General features: G+C 42.1%; 2 protein-coding genes across 2 annotated transcripts in view; one reads left to right on the plus strand and one right to left on the minus strand.

The window, feature by feature from the left end:
- Positions 1-24,864, minus strand: part of LOC311301520 (uncharacterized protein) — a 402,121-nt gene that overhangs the window by 337,261 nt on the left and 39,996 nt on the right. The gene's annotated exons all lie outside the window — the stretch shown is intronic.
- LOC311301401 (uncharacterized protein) overlaps positions 1-24,864 on the plus strand; it is a 40,274-nt gene that overhangs the window by 5,895 nt on the left and 9,515 nt on the right. The window contains exon 2 of the mRNA XM_084426463.1: positions 12,652-15,169. Coding sequence (XP_084282589.1) covers positions 12,657-15,169 — 2,513 coding nt within the window. The 5' untranslated portion in view covers positions 12,652-12,656. The remainder of the gene's footprint in view (positions 1-12,651; positions 15,170-24,864) is intronic.

Raw genomic sequence — 24,864 nt, forward strand, 5'->3', positions numbered from 1 at the left:
CAACATGTATGTAGATGTTTGTATTTTTAAGAGAATAATGTTTATGCGTGGTTATTTAAAAAAATAAAAATGAAAGTTGCTGAAATAAGACCACAAAACTCATACAAAATATGTGCCCACAAGACTTTTGACTAATGGATGTTTTCTCTTCGAGTTCTAGCTTCAAAATTATGTGAAAATAGTCTTGCTTTATCGTTCACAAAAAAAAATACATTGATTTAAATGGTGTAAAACAGGTTTTGCTTGGAAAGCCAATATGCGAGAGGGAGGAGTAGTTTACACCCTAGTCCCACCCACTCTGCATAATGACTCTGCATAATTAGCCATTCATTCAGGTGTGACACTGACTGAGCCACAATGCAAGGACAAAATATATATTTAGAAGAAGACTTATATTGACCATTTAAGATTTTGCTTACATCTATCTTGTAAATATGTTTTGCTATTTTATTAAAAAGGTTACAATTACAACAATAATTACAATTTCAGCAATATTTCTGCAAAAAAGTACTCTTTCTTTGTAAAAAAAAAAAAAAAGATTATAGGCCTACATTTTATCATATGTATTCATTAGTTTGAATATAGCCAACATTGGAACATCTTAGTCTATGACTTTATTTTTGACAAAATAGTATTTTATATATATGAGCAGAAAAGCTTATTTGATGTGACAGTATATTCTACAGTAAAAACTGTACCCAAATCTAGTCAACAAAATGTTGTCTTTCATACTTCGCCTGACTGTAACGTTGTTTTTATGAAATATTAGGGCATAGCCTATAAATGTTAATTTGCAGTTTAATACGTTGCTTATACAAATACATTTTATTTCAACATATTTCAGTCGATTTTTACTCATCTCAGTAGGCTCTAGCAAAGCAGTTTATTCTTTCACACATAGACGCGCGATTCATATTTAGGCTAAACAGTCTTTACAAATATGTACCCTTCATTCATCTCACAGAAACGCGATTCATATTTAGGCTAAACAGTCTTTACAAATATGTACCCTTCATTCATCTCACAGAAACGCGATTCATATTTAGGCTAAACAGTCTTTACAAATATGTACCCTTCATTCATCTCACAGAAACGCGATTCATATTTAGGCTAAACAGTCTTTACAAATATGTACCCTTCATTCATCTCACAGAAACGCGATTCATATTTAGGCTAAACAGTCTTTACAAATATGTACCCTTCATTCATCTCACAGAAACACGATTCATATTTAGGCTAAACAGTCTTTACAAATATGTACCCTTCATTCATCTCACAGAAACGCGATTCATATTATAGAAACGCGATTCATCTTTTTGTTTACATAGGCCTACACTAACGTTATTCCATAACGTTATTCCACATTAACACTTGAGAAAGGATAACTTAGCCTACCTCACTCCTCAGCGGGATCTGCTCCTCATATCAGCACGGAAAATTTTCTCCATAAGGTAGGCTATATTATGCCTCTTTGTTTACAGCTGATGTGGGCGTTTCACAGACTGAAATGGTTCTCAGAATTTGCGTTTGAATAGCACGCGCTCTCCGGGGCGTGGTCAAATTACTGTGAATCATCTCGTAATGAGCTCGACTGGAGTCGCTCTCTTTTTATACAGATTACAGAAGCTGATAATATTTGTTTTTTATATAAATTACTTCATTTAAAAGCTGCGATCTCAAGCTTTATGCCCGTGGGTCTGTTTCCCTGTTTGACTGAATTTTCGCGGAGTTATAGATCATTTTCGAACGCGTTTCAAATGGGAGTTTACTGACAGAGAGAAGGCAGAAATAGCATCATGTTAGTTTTTCTTTATTTGTCAAAAAGCAAAACACTTTATTTTTATTGTGAGTATACAGAAAAAAAATAGAAACTGAACAGGATCGATTGATGTATTACACGAAAATGAAAGATCAAAATTAACAGAGCATTTTGTGTTTATTTTTCATTGCTAAAAAAAAAAACGAGCAAAACGCGCGGGCGCGTTTTTGGTCCCCAGAGGGTTAAGTCTTTGACTAGAAGTGATTTTTTTAAATTAGCGGATGTTTAATTTAATTAATTAACAGTCTTACTTTTTCTTACATGTAATAGGCACCAGATTAGTTGGGTTTGCTGTACAGCTATTGAAGACCTTAGACTTTCTATCTTGTAATAGAACAGCAATAGAGAAAGATACAGGCACACTGGGTTCCCGCTTGTTCTGTAAACATTTGAGAAAGTTACTGTTATCATAGCGGGGACCCAACACATATCACTGAGAGCTGGTATCAGTTGTTTTTGGTTCACCTCGAGCAGATGGAGGAGGGTGTGGGCACTGGCGTTGTGGCAGAGGCCGAATAGCTCTCACAGGAGGAGGGGGAGGGCGAGCTGGGCCCGCAGGCTTTGGTGGTTGCGGTGCCCTGCCGTTTTTTGCTTGATATCTGGGGGCTTGCAGCAAAAGAGTGGGATAGTTCGGTTCCAGCATACACCAGTTCTTCCATTTTCTGTGAGAAGCACAGAAGTGGAGATGCTGGAGAGAGGGATAAAGTGTCTGGTGAAAGGGGCTGTTGCTCTGGTGTTATCGGAGGCTGTAATATGCTGACCTGGCTTCCCTGGCTGTTTTCCAGGAAGTCTTCCTTGGGTGCTGAATCTTGGAGCAGAGATATATCAGTTAGATATTGTCCTTTAGCACTCTTGAACCAAGTTTGTTTGGGTGGTGGCCATCCTGATTAAACTGTTGTCTCTGACTCCAGAAAAGATTGAAGTTGTCAGTGAAGTTCACTCCTTTTATATCACTCCTTTTATATTGTCTGCTAAATGACTAAATGTAAATGTAAATGTATATTGCAGGTTTTTTGCAGCCATGTATTTAGCCCAAGCAACCGTGAAAACCTGTTTGTTCCTCTTGCTGGGAGCGGTCCATTGCTGAATGTTTGAACTTTCAATCTTTTAAGTGTTTCAAAAAATTCATTGAAATCCTTCTTAAGGAGTTCTGACTGCTCTTTATGAATATCATTCTTCCCCACATGAATGATGAGTCGATTTGCAGTCTTATGTTTCATCAGAATGTTCTGAAGTTCCCTGTTTACATCAGAAGTTGTTGCTTGTGGAAGGCAGCATGTAGTTGTATCCCTGCTGCTAATGTTTCTGATTATGGAGTCCCCCACTATCAGAGTCCTGGGCTCGGCTGCGCTCTGAGCTGAGTGCCGCTGTCTGCTCCACCTTGAGCGCCAGTTAGCATCAGTGTTAGCTACAGGCTGATTCAGTCTGTGTTCGATCATATTCATCACGTTTGGGGATTCCTCATTTACATTCATTAGTATTTCAGATCTGTTCTCAAGATGTATTAGGCGGTGGTAGGAGACCAGTGTTTGCAATCCTTGTCAGAGCTGTATCTGGGGTAGAGGATGCTACTGCTGCAATATGTGATGCTCGTGACAATCTGATGTCTCAAGTGTAGGGATTTTAACCGATGACCGTTTGACCGATGGTTGACCGTATCAACGTTAACCGATCAAAGCTGTCGGTAGTCGGTTAAAAAAAAATCTCTAAATTAGGCTATTATAGAGTGGGCTATACGCTACTACAGTTAGCCATCTCATTCGAAGATATTTTTGTGTGAAGTGAACAAATCTCTCACACAAAATTTTTCATAACTCTCTGTTTGTACTTAATAAACCAATAAAAACATTTGGCGCGAGGCGCAGCGTTTGGGTTCGCGCACTCACAAGGTTTGCGAAAAGTAAAGGCTACTGGCTAAAACACTCGAGGTTAGAGCCAGGGCAGACGACAGGATGAAGCGTTCGAAGAAAAGTAATGTGTGGGACCATTTCACCAAAAAGAATGACACCGATGTAAGTTGCTTGTGTGATACAGTGCTATCATCATCTTTCTTTATTATTGTTAGCACTACCTTAAACTAAAGCGGTGTCTCTTTGGAGCTGTCATTTTCTTAAATGAGCCGCGGCAATGTTTCAAATGAGCTTCTAACGCTAGACAATTGCCTTTATTTTCAACGCGATCACCTTGTACCCAAACCATTTCGAAACTAAGGATCCATTTGTCCTCTGATTACATACAAGCTCTTCGGTGCCGCGTTTGCGGGACTCATGTTTCGCGCTGTAGGGGATTTAAAAATAGTGACGTGAGTGGAAGGGCGGTGCCGGGGCAGTGTGTGTGTGAGCGGGAGGCAGAGCGGCAGAGAGATGCGACAGAGTTGCAAAATTGCAGGCGCGGCTCGAAATGGCTGTTATTTCAAATAGTGTAGCATATTTTAAACTAATCGGTTAACCGGTTTCAACCGGTTAATGAGGCTCGGTGGTCGGTCAAGATAATTTTTAGTTTTCGCCATCCCTACTCGAGTGCCTTTGGGTCTCGCTCCGTTTGTGCCATTGATTTGTAAGTCGATCGGCTTGTTTCTCTACCTGTCGAGGAGCACTAGTTTCATGGGACTCACCGGCTATATGCTGAGGCGGTCCATGACGAAGCTCTGTTGTGTGTTCCGTCTGGTTTGGTGGTCCCGTAAGTAGCTTTGTTTCAAGAACTGCAATCCTTTGTAAAGGTTTGTGGCAGTTAGTGCAGAAAGTAGATTCTTGAACCAGAAGAGACATTTTCTCTCTTATCCTTATGAATGTAGGCAGTTGTGTTTTCCTTTCCCCGGAATGTAAGCTGGCCGGGTAAAATAATTCTGCGTTTTTGTAGTAATCCAAACTTCGTTGGTTGAGCACTGTGCTGTTTGCTGAAGTTATAATTAGGTGATAAAAGGTGATAAAATATAGAAGTATAAAGTGATAGAGCAAAGCGCGGAGCAGTAAGCAAGAGCGTCCGAACAGTAGCTGAGCAGGAAGTAAAAAAAAGCTTAGCGCAGTTTCGTTCCGCTTGTTGGGCAACGTTGTGGTGTCAGCACGACTGCTAACAAAATTTTGGTCACACCAAATCGTTCGGTTTGAAATGCGTACTGAACCGAAAGCCTCGTACCGAACGGTTCAATACGAATACGTGTATCGTTACACCCCTAGCCTGGACACGACGACAACGCAATCCTGAAGTGTCAACTAGTCTCTCCCCTGTGAAGGCCTTCCCTCCCTTTACCTCTGTATAGATCAGACGTTGTTGGGAATATTCCGGTTCACGTGGCTACGTGGAAGCGATTAAAATTCTGTATTACAAATTTAAGGCCAGACAAGTAGTTTGTTGAAGGTTGATTTGTAGGGAAGGACTACACACCTGCGCACGTATTCAAATGCACATACCTATAGACTGAACTCGTAATACGCATGTGCACACCATCAGCGTTCTCACGAGTTTGCATTTTTGAAGTTTGCGTAGAAATAATTTGAGTTTTGAAATTTCGAAATACATTTGAAATTCCGTTATTTCAAATGTATGCGCGTTGCGCGTGGTGAGCGCGCTCATAATCCGCCGGGGCGACCACAACAGTGCCCAACATCAAATGGCAAACGTAATGCAAGCGGAACGAAACTGCTCGTTATTGTGTGGTTGACGGACCGTTTATCAGTTTGGACCAAAGCAGCGCGAGCCGATCTTGATCAAGCGACACTGTAATACACAGCGCTAATAAGAGATCCAGTAAAGAAAGCATTTGAATTCGCCACAGAAGTAATAACATAGCTGCGAGATCTAGTGAGAAACATTCACATTTCTCCATTATTAACGGATCAAACAGCGCTGACGTGGAAACCTGGAAGAAACATTGTGACATGAACTATCCAGTGTCCACAGATCAGCAACATTCACCATGGATTTACTGTAGAAACACTAACTGCAACCATATAAGTTTGGCAGGAATAGAAGGCTATACTGCCTTCAAGTAACATTACGTCGGTTTTATTTTGACATTATGAATACGATTGCTGCCCTCAAATGTTAATCTGAACTAAAATAAACATTTGTATATAACTACTACAATATTTTTTCCAAGGAGCTGTTTTGTTTTATATGCTCCTAAGAAGAGTCAGTTATAGCTCTAGAATTGCTCAAAGTAAAAATAAATATCATACTTTATGATGTTAGTTTTAATTAAAAAAAAGAATAAAAAAAATAAATCAAGGAAATTTCTCTGGCATTTCTTTCTTTTTGCTGTATCAAAAATGTACCGAACCGTGACAAGTGTATCGTATCGAACCGAACCGTGAATTTTGTGAACCGTTACTACCCTACTGTTTACACAAGTGAGAGTAAGTGTAACATAAAGCAATTTGGCAACTGTGTTAATCTCTTGTTGCATGGGATGCGCCGCATACCTGGACCGCATATGCGCCCCATAATCTGTAATCATAATCAGATTTTCTCTGCGCAAACCTCAAAAACGCAGACGGCGTGCACATGCGCATCACATGTTTGGTCGATAGGTATGCGCGTTTGAATATATATGTGCGCAGGCGTGTATTCCTTCACAAATCAGCCCTCAACAAACTACTTGTTAGGCCTTAAAAATGTATAATTCAGAAATTGTCACGTCTGCATAGCCACGCGAACCGGAATTATCCCGACAACGTTTTATACGTTTGACCACAAAACGTTTTTAACGTTTAGAGGTAAAGGAAAGGAGGCCTTCACAGGGGAGAGACTAGTTGACACTTCAGGACTGCATTGTCATCTTGTCCTGGCGCTGGTCCTTCATCAGATCTGGATACGGCCTGGATCTGGCGGACAGTGGTAAACCTCAGGATAAACAGAGACTAATATTAGCGTATACGCCATCCTTTTTATGATGTACCAAGTATATCAGGATTTATGGGAAGTGTCCCCGGTCCTTATTCATTAAAGGGGTCATATAATGCCATTTTTGTACAAGCTAATATGATTCTTTAGGGTCTAAATTAAAAGTTTGTAATATACTTGAATTAAAAATTCTCACTAGTATTGTAAGAAAACACTCACTTTACCTGGTCAAAAACAGCTCTGTTTTCAGCACGCCGTTTAAGTGCATGTGTCTTCAAATGATAATGAGCTTTGCTCACCCCGCCCCTCTGTTCTGTGGGGCGTTTTGACACAACCGGACACAACACACGTGGAGTGTTGCCTTGACAACAGTTGAGGGTATATTTTGAAGAATGGCAGCAGGAGTCTCTGAGGACACTGTGCAACCGTATAAATTTGAACCGGAGTCGGAAAACAGGATGTTTCTGAATGGTTGGTTAGCGTAATGTCACTTTGATCTATCTTTGTATACTGGCAGGGTAGAGTAGTGAGATATGAACGCTATGTGTTTACTGATGTATACGTTAGTTCATTGACAGATTGATTGCATTTTTTGAATGGCCTGTACACAACCATTCAAAAAACCCTTTATGAGTAACATTAAATCGAGGGCCGTGACGTCGCCAGTAGAGATGCGCGGTTGGCGGTTACAGCCGCGGACTCCGCGGATAAACCGCGGATGACGTGACGAAAAATAATATTTTAATTAAATTCGGGCGGGTGGCGGACGGTTGAACCAATCAAATGAAAAATATATGTATACACAAATCAACGGATGGCGGGCGGGTGCGGTTTTGAAAATTGGTCAAAAACGTTTGTGCGGCTGGATGGCGGACGGATGATGATTTTTGTGATGCGGTTGCGGATGAAATAATAGCCCATCCGCGCATCTCTAGTTGCCAGGTATGGCACAGCCGGGGCCCCACCCTGGAGCCAGGCCCGGGGTTGGGGCTCGTATGCTCACCACTAGTGTTACTTTCGTCAACGAAAATTATGAGGAAATATTGTCGTCAACGAACCTTTATCACCTGACGAAAACGAGACGAGACGCAACGCAACGTAAATGCTGGTCATGTGACGATGACTAAAATAAATGTATAATGCAATATTGTTGACAAATAAAAACTATGCTAAAATGTCTCTTCATTTTCGTTGACCAAAACGAGACGAGACGAAATGTAATAACATCACGACGAATGAGAGAGTTGTGCGTGAACCCATAGCTTTGTCGGCTTTAAATTCTGGTTTGGGATCTGGTCACCCGATTATCAGCGAATTTAACAATATTATTCCATTAGTTATTCCATTAAAATGTTTCCTTGATATATTTGACACATTCATAATCATTACTTTTGCCGGTTCTTTGTGACAGCTGTTATGTGCGTTATTGGCAGCGTCACCCTCTGGTTACATGAACGCATCACCGCATCAGCACCAGAACATGGAGATTTTATTTTAGAGAATAATCGCACAACCCAGGGCTCCAGACTAACTTTTTTTATTAGGAGCGCTGTAGCCCCTGACTTAAAATTTTAGGAGCGCAAGCAGAAAATGTAGGGGCACACCTTAAATCACCTTGCAATGCAATTATTCATATTTTCCCTCCACATAACTATAAAGTGAACTGTATAAAACAAGTTTTTATTTTTTTATTTTTTTAAATAACCCCCCAACCACTGCCGGTAGTTGGTCCATTACCGTGGTGGTAAAAAAAAACTGCCACCGTCACAGCCTAAATATACTACCGTAAATCCTCTAATATTGGCCTGTATTCCATTACCGGCCGGGTCTCTAACATTGGCCGGTCTCGCTGTCGGCGGAGGTAAATAAAGGCCGGTCACTATAGTGGCCGGGGCTATTATTAGAACCAACGTTTTTCTGGGCAGCCCACAACATTATGCTTGTGATAGTAACATGCAAATACCACAGGGGGACAATGTTTGCTAACGAATCCAAGCCATAGCTACGGTAGCCTGGTCATGTCAATCACTTCGCTCTTGTCTCGCACGTGATACTTCAGTCACCGGTAGGCTAACGTTGTTTACCATGGCAGCTGCAGAGCCAAAGAGGATTTTTGGCGAAAATCAATTTTTTTAACCCCCTGGAGTCGACAATCGCGCCGGCGATAGGCTCGCTTTTTTTCTTATAAGTGCAAAAGAGATTCAAAATATTCTGTTGACTTTGATCTTAATTACGGAGAGCGCGCGCTATTCAAACACAAATAATCTGAGGCGATCCACGCAAGCTGGATAATGTACTTTACAATGCTGTGAGTGTGAGCAATAATACTATATTAATAATAATCCTGGAAAATTGACCTCAGAAGTGCTGGAAGTTTTATTTCGAGGAGCAACATCAGGTGCATCCGGCTGAGGAATAGGTTAGTTCTATATTTGCTTTGTTCTAATTTGCTTAAGTAAAATAAAGGCCCAGGCCTATATTAGAGGATTTACGGTAAATATAATAAGATAACCTTGTTTGAAATACTATATTGACTGGGTTAAATAGAATTGCATTACTTAAAAGAGACTAAAATACAACTTTCATTGACTAAAACTAGACTAAAATGTCATCAGTTTTCGTCGACTAAAACTTGACTAGACTAAAAAGAGTATGAACGTGACTAAAACTAATAAAAACTAAAATGACAGCTTGACACAAAGACTAGTCTAAAACTAAAATTAAAACAGGCCGCCAAAAACAACACTGCTCACCACCTACAGGAGGGACTGTAAGGGGCCGGTGCTGAGAGGATCGGGTGGCAGTCGAAGGCGGAGGACTCGACAACCCGATCCCTGGACACGGAAACTAGCTCTAGGGACGTGGAACGTCACCTCGCTGGCAGGTTAGGAGCCTGAGATTGTGCGTGAGGTTGAGAGGTTCCGACTAGAGATAGTTGGGATCACCTCTACGCACGGCTTGAGCTCTGGAACCACACTCCTTGAAAGAGGATGGACTCTTCACCACTCTGGAGTTGCGCATAGTGAGAGGCGGCGGGCTGGTGTGGGTTTGCTGATAGAACCCCAGCTCAGCCGCCATGTGTTGGATTTTACCCCGGTGAACGAGAGGGTCGTTTCCCTGCGCCTACGGGTCGGGGATAGGTCTCTCACTGTCGTGTGTGCCTACGGGCCAAACGGCAGTGCAGAGTACCCGGCCTTCTTGGGGTCTCTGGTAGGGGTGCTGGAAAGTGCTCCGACTGGGGACTCCGTCGTTCTACTGGGGGACTTCAATGCCCGCGTGGGCAGCGACAGTGACACCTGGAGGGGCGTGATTGGGAGGAACAGCCCCCCTGATCTGAACCCAAGCAGTGTTCAGTTATTGGACTTCTGTGCTAGTTACAGTTTGTCCATAACGAACACCATGTTCAAGCATAAGAGTGTCCATCAGTGCACGTGGCACCAGGACACCCTAGGCTGTAGGTCGATAATAGACTTTGGTCATTTCATCTGACCTGCGGCCGTAAGTCTTGGACACTCAGGTAAAGAGAGGGGCGGAGTTGTCAACTGATCACCACCTGGTGGTGAGTTGGATCCGATGGCGGGGGAGAAAGCTGGACAGACTCGGCAGACCCAAGCGTACTGTGAGGGTCTGCTGGGAACATTTGGCCGAGTCTCCTGTCAGAGAGATCTTTAACTTTAACGGCAATCCCTGAACCCGGTAGTGGACACTGGAAGTAAAGGATGCCGTCAAGCTGAAGGAGGAGTCCTATCGGGCCTGGTTGGCTTGTGGGACTCCTGAGGCAGCTGACGGGTACCGGCAGGCCAAGCGGACTGCAGCCCGGGTGGTTGTGGAGGCAAAAACTCGGGCCTGGGAGGAGTTCGGTGAGGCCATGGAGAAGGACTATCGGCTGGCCACGAAGAAATTCTGGCAAACCGTCCGGCGCCTCAGAAGAGGGAAGCAGTGCCTTACAAACGCTGTCTACTGTAGAGGTGGGGAGCTGTTGACCTCAACTGGGGATGTCGTTGGACGGTGGAAGGAATACTTTGAGGATCTCCTCAATCCCACCGTCACGTCTTCTATTGAGGAAGCAGAAGCTGAGGGCTCAGAGGCGGACTCGTCCATCACCCAAGCTGAAGTCACAGAGGTAGTCAAGAAACTCCTTGGTGGCAAGGCACCGGGGGTGGATGAGATCCCCCCTGAGTACCTCAAGTCTTTGGATGTTGTGGGGCTGTCTTGGCTGACACGCCTCTGCAGCATTGCGTGGCGGTCGGGGACAGTGCCTCTGGAATGGCAGACCGGGGTGGTGGTCCCTCTTTTTAAGAAATGGGACCGGTGGGTGTGTTCCAACTACAGAGGGATCACACTTCTCAGCCTCCCTGGGAAAGTCTATGCCAGGGTACTGGAGAGGAGAATACGGCCGATAGTAGAACCTCGGATTCAGGAGGAACTTCTGCATTCTTCTTTTGTAATGCTTTTCCAGGCTTTCACCACAGCCTCTTTTAGTTGTTGTTTGTTTTGGGGGGTTATTCCCTTCAGTCTCTTTTTTTTTTTTTTTTTTTTTGCAGGTAAAATGCATGCTCTATAGGGTTTAAGTCTGGAGATTGAATTGGCCAGTCTAAAACTTTCCACTTCTTGCCCCTGAGGAACTCCTTTGTTGTTTTGGCACTGTGTTTTGGGTCATTATCTTGCTGCATGATGAAGGATCTCCCAATCAGTTTGGTTGCATTTTTCTGTAAATTGGCAGACAAAATGTTTCTGTACACTTGAGTGTTTCTGATTCTCAATGAAGATTAATGAGCCTGTCCCAGAAGAAGCCATGCAAGCCCAAGCCATGACATTACCTCCACCGTGTTTCACAGATGAGCTTGTGTGTTTGGGGTCATGAGCAGATCTTTTTTTTCTCCAAACTTTAGCCTTTCCATCACTTTGGTAAAGTTTAATCTTTGTCTCATCAGTCCATAAAACTTTGCCCCAGAATGTTTGAGGCTTGTCTCTGTTCTTTTGGGCAAATTCCAGCCTGGCCTTTATATTCTTCTTGCTAATGAAATGTTTGTATCTTCTGGTGTAGCCTCTGTACTTTTGTTAATGAAGTCTTCTGCGAACAGTAGATTGTGATACCTTCACTCCTGCCCTCTGGAGGTTGTTGCTGATGTTACTAACAGTTGTTTTAGGGTCTTTCTTTACAGCTCTCACAATTTTTCTGTTGTCAACTGCTGATGTTTTCCTTGGTATACCCTTTCGAGGTCTGTTACTTGGTATACCAGTGGTTTCTTTCTTCCTCAGGACATTCCAAATGGTTGTACTGGCTATAGCCAATGTTTGTGCAATGGCTCTGATTGATTTTCCATTTTCTCTCAGATTCACAATTGCTTGTTTTTCACCCATGGACAGCTCTCTGGTTTTCATGTTGGTTACATGTCTAACTGCAGTCTGCACAGGCAAAACCAAAATCTGAAACTGAGCGCAGACATTCAGTGCTATTTATTGATTGAATAATCAATGTAATAGGACACACCAGGGCAACAAAACACACCTGCCAGTCACACTTTTGGTCACATGAGCAATGGTTGGGTTCAAACAAAAAGGTTACATCTTCTAAGTTGTGTATCACATCCATATGTAAATACCTGGAAATAAAAGCTGAAATGTTGATCTTTTCCCTCATATTAATTTTTTGATGTCAAACCCAAATATTTTCAGTCTACAGAAAAATGAAAGGAATTGCCACTGTTCCAATACTTTTGGTGGGGACTGTATATCTCCAGATGATAATAGGCAGATGCAAATTATTAATTTGTCACCATTCACTTGCCTTTTGACGCCAACTTTTCCACCTCTTCACAATCATGGAAAGTTTCAAGGACATATAATCACTTTTTAAAAAGGCATCAAATTATCATAATATTTTATAGCAGTTGTCTACTTTCTACCATTACATCAGGGCTCACTTTCATTTCCTTTCCCTTTATATTTCTCTCGGTTAAATTGTTTTGTTTTTTCTTTCATGTCAGACCTGATGGAAGTGAAGGAGGAGAGTGAAGAACTGTGTGAAGTAAAGGAGGAGAGTGAAGAACTGAGTGAAGTGAAGGAGAAGACTGAAGAACTAAGTGAAGTGAAGGAGGAGAGTGAAGAACTGAGTGAAGTGAAGGAGAAGAGTGGAGAACTGAATGAAGTGAAGGAGGAGAGTGAAGAACTGAGTGAAGTGGAGGAGAGTGAAGAACTGAGTGAAGTGAAGGAGGAGAGTGAAGAACTGAGTGAAGTGAAGGAGAAGAGTGGAGAACTGAATGAAGTGAAGGAGGAGAGTGAAGAACTGAGTGAAGTGGAGGAGAGTGAAGAACTGAGTGAAGTGAAGGAGGAGAGTGAAGAACTGAGTGAAGTGGAGGAGGAGAGAAGAGCCAAGAAATCTTTTACCTGCACTCAGTGTGGAAACAGTTTAAAAAGCAAACACAATCTTGAGATTCACATGAGGATCCACACCAGAGAGAAGCTGTTCTCATGTGATCAATGCGGGAAGAGTTTCAGAAGAGTAGAAAATCGTAATCAACACATGAGGATCCACACCGGAGAGAAGCCGTTCTCATGTGATCAATGCGGGAAGAGTTTCAGTCGATCATCATACCTTAAGGTTCACATGAGGATCCACACTGGAGAGAAGCCATTCTCATGTGATCAATGCGGGAAGAGTTTCAGAAGAGTAGAAAATCGTAATCAACACATGAGGATCCACACCGGAGTAAAGCCGTTCTCATGTGATCACTGCAGCAAAACATTTATTAGGGCATCAGTCCTGAAGGCACATCTGACAGTTCATACGAAGGAGAAGCCACATGTATGTTCTGTGTGTGGAAAGAGTTTTTCACTTCTGCTGTATTTACATATACATCAGAAAATTCACACTGGTGTGAGAGAGTACATGTGCTTTGAGTGTGAGAAGACTTTTACTACAGCGGACGGTTTAAAACGGCACCAGAGAACTCACACTGGAGAAAAACCTTACAAGTGTTCACACTGTGACAAGAGATTCAGTCAGTCAGCAAATCTGAAAACACATGAGATGATCTACACTGGAGAACAACCTTACAAGTGTTCACACTGTGAAAAGAGATTCTGTCAGCCATCATCTCTGAAAACACATGAGAGGATCCACACTGGAGAACAACCTTACAAGTGTTCACACTGTGACAAGAGATTCAGTCAGCCATCAAATCTGAAAACACATGAGATGATCCACACTGGAGAAAAACCTTACAAGTGTTCACACTGTGACAAGAGATTCAGTCAGCCATCAACTCTGAAAACACATGAGATGATCCACACTGGAGAACAACATTACAAGTGTTCACACTGTGACAAGATATTCAGTCAGCCATCAACTCTGAAAACACATGAGATGATGCACACTGGAGAACAACCTTACAAGTGTTCACACTGTGACAAGAGATTCAGTCAGCCATCAAATCTGAAAACACATGAGATGATCCACACTGGAGAACAACCTTACAAGTGTTCACACTGTGACAAGAGATTCAGTCAGCCATCAAATCTGAAAACACATGAGATGATGCACACTGGAGAACAACCTTACAAGTGTTCACACTGTGACAAGAGATTCCGTCTGTTAGGAAATCTGAAAACACATGAGATGATCCACACTGGAGAACAACCTTACAAGTGTTCACACTGTGACAAGAGATTCAGTAAGACATCAAATCTGAAAACACATGAGATGATCCACACTGGAGAACAACCTTACAAGTGTTCACGCTGTGACAAGAGATTCAGTCATCCATCAAATATGAAAACACATGAGATGATCCACACTGGAGAAAAACCTTACAAGTGTTCACACTGTGACAAGAGATTCAGTCTGTTAGGAAATCTGAAAACACATGAGATGATCCACACTGGAGAAAAGCCTTACAAGTGTTCACACTGTGACAAGAGATTCAGTCAGCCATCAACTCTGAAAACACATGAGAAGATCCACACTGGAGAACAACCTTACAATTGTTTACACTGTGACAAAAGGTTCAGTCTGTTAGGAAATCTGAAATCACATGAGATGATCCACACTGGAGAAAAACCTTACAAGTGTTCACACTGTGACAAGAGATTCAGTCAGCCATCAGCTCTGAAAACACATGAGAGGATCCACACTGGAGAAAAACCTTACAAGTGTTCACACTGTGACAAGAGATTCAGTCAGTCATCATCTCTGAAAACACATGAGAAGATCCACACTGGAGAACAACCTTACAAGTGTTCACACTGTGACAAGAGATTCAGTCAGTCATCATCTCTGAAAACACATGAGATGATCCACACTGGAGAACAACCTTACAAGTGTTCACACTGTGACAAGAGATTCAGTCTGTCAGCAAATCTGAAAACACATGAGAGGATCCACACTGGAGAGAAGCCGCACACGTGTGATCAGTGTGGAAAGAGTTTCTCTACTAAACGTCACCTAAAGCTACACATGAAGATCCATGCAGTGGAGAAACCACTTAAACACAGTCTGAGATCACGGTAAGTAGTTTATTTTCATGTGCTGAGCAACAAAGTCTCCTCTGTGTAAGTTAGCCACACATCACCCTATAGCCAAATCTCTCCTCTCCACCTATAGCCGGTGTGTGGTGAGCACAGGACACTTTGTTGATTGATATTTATTAATTTGTGTTCAACCAACAGGAATGTCTAATTTTTCAGTTCAGATCAATGCAAAAAAACAAAAATTCGCTCTGACAGCAGGTGGCGCTCATGTAAAGCAGAAATACAGCACTATACAGGGCTCTAGACTGTGAGTAAATGGTCACATTTTGCGACCTTTTTTTTCCTGGCACACGGCAAACGAAAGCAAAATGAAACCACGCTACTTGTTTGAGCTGCGCAGCGCAAAGAGTTTATCAGCTCAGAGCAATACTAGACAGCGGTTTACTCGTGGGCTGATCTCGATCACGCAACATTACTACACAGAGCAGGCAGATTCATGCTACCATTAACCCGGACGTTGAGGTCACTTCAGTGATTTGGGAAAAGCACGTAAAAGTCCTGGAAGTAAGCGATGCGTAAGGATGTAGTGTAACGACGAATTATTATTTTTTCCGAAGTGTTGACAACTTAATGTTAACTAATAACTGTTGCAAACTGGTACAACCAACAAAATATTAGTGCATTCTTGGAACTGGGCGTCCGTTACACTACAGCCTTATGCATCGCTTTCTGCCAGGACTTTTTCAACAGATCTGATGCCATCGCTAGGCTGATTTAAGAATTGAATTCAGGCTGCTATATTTAACTGAGTTCATTTCATTCAGGTGTGAGGATGGTGGATCAGGAAAGACAGGGGAAGGCAACAGGTAGGTCTAACATTAGGTGGAAGTGTAGGGGAGGTCGGCGATGGCGTCAAGTACAGATGAGACCAGTGATGACATCAGGCAGGAGTTCTATTAGTTAGACCACACAAAACTAAATGTCCAGTATGGTCTGAAGTTCTGTTGACCAACCTATTCACTGTGTCCTTTTTGGGTAAAAAATAGTGCAGACAGAGATGGAAAGCCACTCACCACTGAGGAGGAATTGGAGGAGAATGTGGAAAAGAGAGGTGAAGATGAGGTTTACATTTACATTTACCGTAAATCCTCTAATATAGGCCCGGGCCTTTATTTAAGCCCGGACTACCAGTAGAATGAATAAAAACAAGATTTTGTGTCTATTTGAACCTATAAAATACTAGGTTGATTTATTGAAAACGTACAGTTATGGTATGCATACAGAACATTAACAACAAATACCGGTAATTCAGGCTAAATTCCAGTGTAGAAATATGGTAACAAAAACGTAGCAAATATACCGGTAGTGCATTGTAAACACTTAACCATACACAGTGATAATTAGGCTATTGATTCATAACAAAAGGCAATTTACTGGTTTAGACACCTTACTGCTCCAAAGTTTAACCATCCTCAGATTGTCCAATTATAGTCCTAATCCTCTGTTGTTGTGTGTCCTGTCTCGTTTGGTTTGAAGTAAAAAAAAATCCTCCAATTCTGTTTAATCCTCCTCCTTTTCATCTCTCCCTGTAATCTCCTCATCACTCGCACCAGCCTCTACAACAAGTTCATTATTGTACAGTTCCTCTTCGTCGTCATCATGTTCCGCTGTGCGTCTGTTCTCTTCCTCGCGCAGGCGGGCAGCAGTCAGGGCCTCTCGTCCAGCAGCACAGGGCTGCCCTGGTAAACAACGTTAGCCTACCGGTGACTGAAGTATCACGTGCGAGTCAAGAGCGAAGTGATTGACATGACCAGGCTACCGTAGCTATGGCTTGGATTCGTTAGCAAACAGTGCCCCCCTGTGGTATTTGCATGTTACTATCAGAAGCATAATGTTGTGGCCTGCCCAGAAAAACATTGGTTCTAATAATTCCCCCGGCCACTATTAGAGACTATTATCCGCCAACAGCGAGACCGGCCAATGTTAGAGACCCAGCCGCTAATGGAATACAGGCCAATATTAGAGGATTTACGGTAGTCATTTAGCAGACGCTTTTATCCAAAGTGACTTACAACTGAGGACTAAAGCAAGCGAGTCATCGTGAAGAGGCAAAAAACTATGCAAGAAGTGCTCCAAAATAGGCAAGTTCAGGCATTGCTCAGAGTAGGTGGAAGAGAATGTGGAGAATGTGGAACATACTGTTTTCGTTCAATGTCCAATGGAGAAAAAGTGCAGTGGGATTGGTTACTGTACTCCAAGGACAAAAGGACAAATAAAGTGTATTGTTTTGTGTGTAATCTTTTTGGTGGAGCTAGAGTTGTCTTTCAAAGAATGCTGTAGCATCATGAAACCAGTGTTGATCACATAAATGCTTGCCACTGAAGGGGAAGAATGCTAAGTTAGGAGATCCTAAAAATGGAAATTTCCTGGGTATCCTTGATGTCATAGCACAATATGTTGTCACACTAGCAGAGCATCTTAGAAAGGTAGACTCTAAAGAAACCACAGGATATCTTTCGTGGTGCACTCAAAATTAATTTTTAGATTCAATTTCTGAATGTGTACTAGGTCAAATTTGTGCCCAGGTCAAAGCCTCCAAGTACTTTGAAGTGGAGTTGGATTGCACACCTGACATTTCAAAGCAGGAGCTGGCCTCCGTAATAATCCTGTATGTTCATACAGACAACAACAAGAATGCCACCATCAATGAGTCTTTTGTTTGCTTCACAGTCGTGAAGGACACAACTGGTAAAGGCCTCACAGAAACACTGACGGAGTTGGCTAACTGTAGGGGTAGAGCTATGACAATGGCTCAAATATGAGGGGTACACAAGGGTGTGCAAGCATTGGTGCAGCAGAAGTGTCCAGAGTAGAGGTCTGCTACCCGACCAGAGCCCGACGGGTCCCGAAAAACTCACGGGTTTCGGTTCGGGTTAAAGTTTAATGAATAGCCTCGGGTTTGGGTTTTTAACTTAGAAAAACTGTATAGGCTTAAACAGTGGGGAGAACAAGTATTTGATACACTGCTGATTTTGCCGGTTTTCCCACTTACAAAGCATGTAGAAGTCTGAAATTGTTATCATGGGTACTCTTCAACTGTGAGAGATGGAATCTAAAACAAAAATCCAAAAAATCACATTGTATGATTTTTAAATAATTAATTTGCATTTTATTGCATGACATAAGTATTTGATCACCTACCAACCAGTAAGAATTCTGGCTCTCACAGACCTGTTAGTTTTTCTTTAAGAAGCCCTCCTGTTCTCCACTCATTACCTGTATTAACTGCACCTGTTTGAACTCGTTACCTGTATAAAAGACACCTGTCCACACACTCAAACAAACAGGCCTGTGAGAGCTGTGTAAGGATATCAGGGATAAAATTGTAGACCTGCACAAGGCTGCGATGGGCTACAGGACAATAGGCAATTAGTTTGTTGAGAAGGCAACAACTGTTGGCGCAATTATTAGAATATGGATTAAGTTCAAGATGACAGTCAATCTCCCTCAGTCTGGGGCACCATGCAAGATCTCACCTCGTGGGGCATCAGTGATCATGAGGAAGATGAGGGATCAGCCCAGAACTACACGGCAGGACCTGGTCAATGGCCTGAAGAGAGCTGGGACCACAGTCTCAAAGAAAACCATTAGTAACACACTACGCCGTCATGGATTAAAATCCTGCAGCGCACGCAAGGTCCCCCTGCTCAAGCCAGCGCATGTCCAGGCCCATCTGAAGTTTGCCAATGACCATCTGGATGATCCAGAGGAGGAATTGGAGAAGGTCATGTGGTCTGATGAGACAGAAATAGAGCTTTTTGGTCTAAACTCCACTCGCCGTGTTTGGAGGAAGAAGAAGGATGAGTACAACCCCAAGAACACCATCCCAACCGTGAAGCATGGAGGTGGAAACATCATTCTTTGGGGATGCTTTTCTGCAAAGGGGACATGACGACTGCACCGTATTGAGGGGAGGATGGATGGGGCCATGTATCGCAAGATCTTGGCCAACAACCTCCTTCCCTCGGTAAGAGCATTGAAGATGGGTCATGGCTGGATCTTCCAGCATGACAACGACCCGAAACACACAGCCAGGGCAACTAAGGGGTGGCTCTGTAAGAAGCATCTCAAGGTCCTGGAGTGGCCTAGCCAGTCTCCAGACCTGAACCCAATAGAAAATCTTTGGAGGGAGCTGAAAGTTCGTATTGCCCAGCAACAGCCCCAAAACCTGAAGGATCTGGAGAAGGTCTGTATGGAGGAGTGGGCCAGAATCCCTGCAGTGTGTGCAAACCTGGTCAAGAACTACAGGAAACATATGATCTCTGTAATTGCAAACAAAGGTTTCTTTACCAAATATTAAGTTCTGCTTTTCTGATGTATCAAATACTTATGTCATGCAATAAAATGCAAATTAATTACTTAATCATACAATGTGATTTTCTGAATTTTTGTTTTAGATACCGTCACTCACAGTTGAAGAGTATCTATGATAAAAATTACAGACTTCTACATGCTTTGTAAGTGGGAAAACCTGCAAAATTGGCAATGTATCAAATTCTTGTTCTCCCCACTGTATACAGCGTGCGTGCCGTGTGCTTGGCTGCTTGCTGTGTTGTTATCGTAATTATATGAGCACCCAAGAGAGAAAGTAGGTTGCGTGCACAGTTTCAGCCATCCTCTTGTGATGGATCACGATTAATACCGTTCCCAATTATCCTAAAACCCTGCTTAAAGTTTATAGAGATAATCACGCGGTAACTAGAGAGCCTATCCTCTAGTCGTGCCCTCAAGAAGTTAGACGATCAGTCTATACAAGTTAATATTCTATTATAAAATAATAGATGTATTAGTTGTATTTTAAGTCTGTTTTAAGTACTTATAAACTCTGCAGATCCTTTGTGAACGCAGATAACAAACTTTTTGGATATGGCAGTGTTGCTTAAATCACCACGCAGACCCATTTCGCTGTCAGGAACAGAGCTCGTGGAAGGCAACAGGCTGACGCTTTCGGTACAATATTATCCATCTGTCTACTGCTCGCCAGAGATATCCAATCAAAATAATTTCTGACAAACAGCAGGTTGCTTGCGTTTTTAATACCTTTTTTACAACAGTTGCTGCCAGTCTGGTTGATAAGTTGCCTAGTGTGTCAGGTAGATATGGCCCATCATTTGTAAACTCCTTTTTATAAAAACAAACATGTTACTCCTGATGCTTTTGAGATTGGCCCTGTCTCAGAGGAGAGGGTGAGATTGGCCCTGTCTCAGAGCAAAGTGTCTATCCACTTTGCCAATTAACAAAGCAACTGGACAGGACCTTATTCTGTCCAGATGTTTGAGCGATAGTGCCAATGTAATATCTGGGGTACTCACCCATATAATAAATTTGTCTTTATGTCAGGGTATCTTTCCAAGCGATATGAAAAGGGCCAGGGTAGTCCCTCTTTTTAAGAAAAATAGTAGATCAGATGTTGGTTATTATAGGCCTGTATCAATTCTGACAGCCATATCAAAGGTGTTTGAGCGTCTTGTGTATGAGCAGATGGAAGAGTATCTTGTCAAACAAAATCTACTGTATGAACTTCAGTCTGGATTTAGAGCAGCATATTCTACTGAAACCTGTCTTATTCACTTATGTGATTATATTTGACAAAACTTTGAAGGAAAGTATGTGGGCATGATTCTTGATTTGCAAAAAGCCTTTGATACTGTAAACCATGCAATACTACTATCAAAGCTACAAAGTATAGGCTTCAGAAACACTGCTGTGAAATGGTTCACCTCTTACCTCACTGGAAGAACTCAAGTTTGTGATGTTGAGGGGACCATATCAGATCCTTGAGATATTACTTGTGAGGTGCCCCAAGGTTCAGTCCTTGGCCCCCTTTTATTTTTAGTTTATATCAATGACATGCCAGGTGCAGTGAAATGTAAGCTGCTTTTATATGCTGATGACTTCCTTTTTGGCTTTCTTATTGGCTTTCCTTTTTTGATGTCCTTTGGCTTCTACACATCTGATGGTGTTTTTGACTTCCTGTTTTCGAATGCGCATGCGTCGCGTCTCAACGCGTTGTTGTCTTTGGAGCTCCATCGATTTGATTTATAAATCTTGATTTTACTCTTTAAACTTACTTACAACAAACATTTTCTACTTTACCTCACTGAGAAGCACTACTGCTCAACCCTCATAGTTACAACGCGGACTGTTGAGTAGACGCCTCTCAAGCCTATTAGTAATCCAACGCTGGATACTCCTATAGGTTACGTCCGTGGATCACGGCTGAACGCGTCTTCTCAACACTCACTTACAAACATTTTTCGCCTATCGTGCATCTACTCTACACCCGTACCACTAAAAAGACGGATTATATCTAAGACTTAAGTCATAAATTAATATTGATAGCATCACTGGTAGCTTCGTTGCTAACTTACTGTCCATCAGTTAAAATGGCGAATATATCAGATGTAAGTAGTCTACCTTTTGGTGCAGGTGAGGACACATTTGAGCTGCACGCACTGCAGTCTGAGCTGGAAGCTGTTGAGAAACAGATCCACAACCTTTTATTGAGACAAGCCGAGCTGATAGACTGGCGGTTAGCTCTTGAAACATCACGCGCCGATGCACACAAATCAGTGATTAACGTTACTAACCCGCTGACTCCGACTTCGTCTACTCCGTGCGTTTCTCAACATCGGTCCCGAGCGCCGAGGTCGCGATCAGCCATGGTCTCGTTCACTCCGGCTCCAACACGCCACCACGAAGCCTGGATGGTTCCGCAGCGGAAGACGCGAGTCAGGTCTAGACCAAGACTCTCTCCGACCCTCCCGGTTTTCGAGTTATCCACACAAAACCGCTTCTCCCCTCTTCGCGAAACGGAACGCGATGCTGTGATCATCGGCGATTGCATCGTTCGGCACGTACGCGCAACGTTAGGTAAAAGTAAGGTGCACAGTCACTGCTTTCCTGGTGCTCGTGTTTCTGAAATTGCTACTCACGTTCCCGAGATTCTGAACGGTGACGAGCGCGTCGGAACTGTTGTCCTGCACGCGGGAGTGAACGACATCAGGATGCACCAGACGGAGATTCTGAAGAAAGACTTCAGGAATCTGATCGATACGGTACGCAGCACATCGCCTGAAACAACGATCATAGTGTCAGGACCGCTTCCCACGTACCGACTAGGACATGAAAAGTTTAGCAGATTATTTGCGCTAAATGAATGGTTAATGTCATGGTGCAATGAGCAGAAACTGCTCTTTGTAAATAATTGGAATCTGTTTTGGGAGCATCCTAGGCTTTTCCGTGCTGATGGCTTACACCCAAGCAGATTCGGAGCGGATCTTCTGTCGGATAACATCTCCAAAATGTTAAATACCTTTTGACTAGTAACCAAAAGTCCAAATCATAGTCTCTGCTGCACCAATTTAACTGATATAAATACTAGTGTAGAACATTGCATAGAAACCGTGTCTATTCCTCGTTTAGTGAGATCAAATAATAAATCCACTGCAGGATCTAGGAAAAATCTAATTGTTATTAAAACAGAAAATGTTGCTATTAGTAAACAAAAACTATTTCTAAAGCTAGGTCTTCTAAACATTAGATCACTCACACCTAAGGCAGTTATTGTAAATGAAATAGTCACAGATAATAGCTTCGATGTACTTTGCCTTACTGAAACCTGGCTTAAACCAAATGATTATTTCGGTCTAAATGAGTCTGCTCCTCCTGGATACTCCTATAAGCATGAGCCCCGTCTGATTGGTCGTGGCGGCGGTGTTGCAACAATCTATAGAGATATTCTCAATGTTACTCAGAAAACGGGTTATACGTTTATTTCGTTTGAAGTACTTGTACTAAATGTTACGCTCTTAGATGTTAGAAAAACATCCCTATTATCTCTAGCCTTGGCTACTGTATATAGACCGCCTGGGCCTTACGCTGATTTCCTAAAAGAGTTTGCAGATTTTCTCTCAGACCTATTAGTCAATGTCGATAAAGCATTAATTGTTGGAGATTTTAACATACACGTAGATAATCCAAATGATGCGTTAGGGGCTGCGTTTACAGATTTATTAAATTCATTTGGAGTCAAGCAAAACGTCACCGGACCAACTCAGCGTCTTAATCATACACTCGATTTAATTATATCACATGGAACCGATCCAACCGATATAGATATTATACCGCAAAGTGATGAAGTCACTGACCATTACATGGTAACTTGCATATTACGTACTGTAATATGTCATGCGGCGCCACGTTATCAACCAGGCAGAACAATCCTTCCATCCACCATAGATAATTTCTCGAATTGCTTATCTGATCTGTCTCAGCTGCTGCCTGAACCCAAACAAACAGATGAACTAGAAGAACTAACTAGCACTATGAGCACTATTCTCTCTAGAACATTGGATGTTGTTGCACCTATTAGATTAAAAAAGGTCAGAGAGAAAATTAAAGCACCGTGGTACAACAATACTACGCATGTTCTAAAGAGAGAAACCTCGATTTTAGAGCGTAAATGGAAACAAACTAATTTAGAGGTCTTTAGAATCGCGTGGAAAGACAGTATGTCACGTTATAAAAAGGCCCTAAAAGCGGCCAGGGCTGAGCACCTCCGCAAACTAATAGAAAATAACCAAAATAATCCAAGGTTTTTATTTAACACCGTGGCTAGACTAACAAATAAACAGACGTCACCCGAACAAAATATCCCGTTACAGTTTAGTAGTAATGATTTTATGAAGTTCTTCACTGAGAAAATAGAAAGCATCAGAACCACAATTGTAAACGTTCATTCTTCAATTGCGCCTTATAATTCAGCCTCAATTATCACCCCGCAAGAACAATTACAGTGCTTTACAACTATAGAACAAAGAGAGTTAAATAAACTTATCACTTCATCTAAAACTACAACATGTTTATTAGATCCTATACCAACTAAGCTACTGAAAGAAGTGTTACCTGTAGTGGAAGAGCCTCTCCTCAATATTATTAACTCGTCTTTATCTTTAGGTCATGTTCCAAGAACATTTAAACTGGCAGTTATAAAATCTCTCATTAAGAAACCACAATTAGATCATAATAACCTAGCAAATTATAGACCCATTTCAAATCTTCCATTTATGTCTAAAATATTAGAAAAAGTGGTGTCCGCTCAATTGTGTTCTTTCTTGCAAGAAAATTATATCTATGAAAAGTTTCAGTCTGGTTTCAGGCCGCACCATAGCACTGAAACTGCGCTCGTTAAAATCACAAATGATTTACTTTTAGCTTCTGACCAAGGCTGTATCTCAATACTAGTTTTACTTGATCTTAGTGCTGCGTTCGATACTATAGATCACACAATACTCTTAGATCGACTACAAAATTATACTGGTGTTCAAGGACAAGCATTAAGCTGGTTCAGATCATACTTATCTGACCGCTACCATTTTGTCTATTTAAATGGAGAAAAATCGATCATAACTCCAGTAAACTATGGAGTGCTGCAGGGATCTGTGTTAGGCCCTCTATTATTCTCAGTATATATGATGCCACTTGGAAATATTATAAGGAAACATGGAATTAGTTTCCATTGTTATGCTGATGACCAGTGATGGGAATAACGGCGTTATAAATAAACGTCGTTACTAACGGCGTTATTTTTGTCAGTAACGAGTAATCAAACTAATTACTGTTTCCTCCGTTACAACGCCGTTGCCGTTACTGTCAATAAAAATGTGGCG

Source organism: Rutilus rutilus, assembly GCF_951802725.1.
Source record: "Rutilus rutilus genome assembly, chromosome: 1".
Lineage (NCBI taxonomy): Eukaryota > Metazoa > Chordata > Actinopteri > Cypriniformes > Leuciscidae > Rutilus > Rutilus rutilus.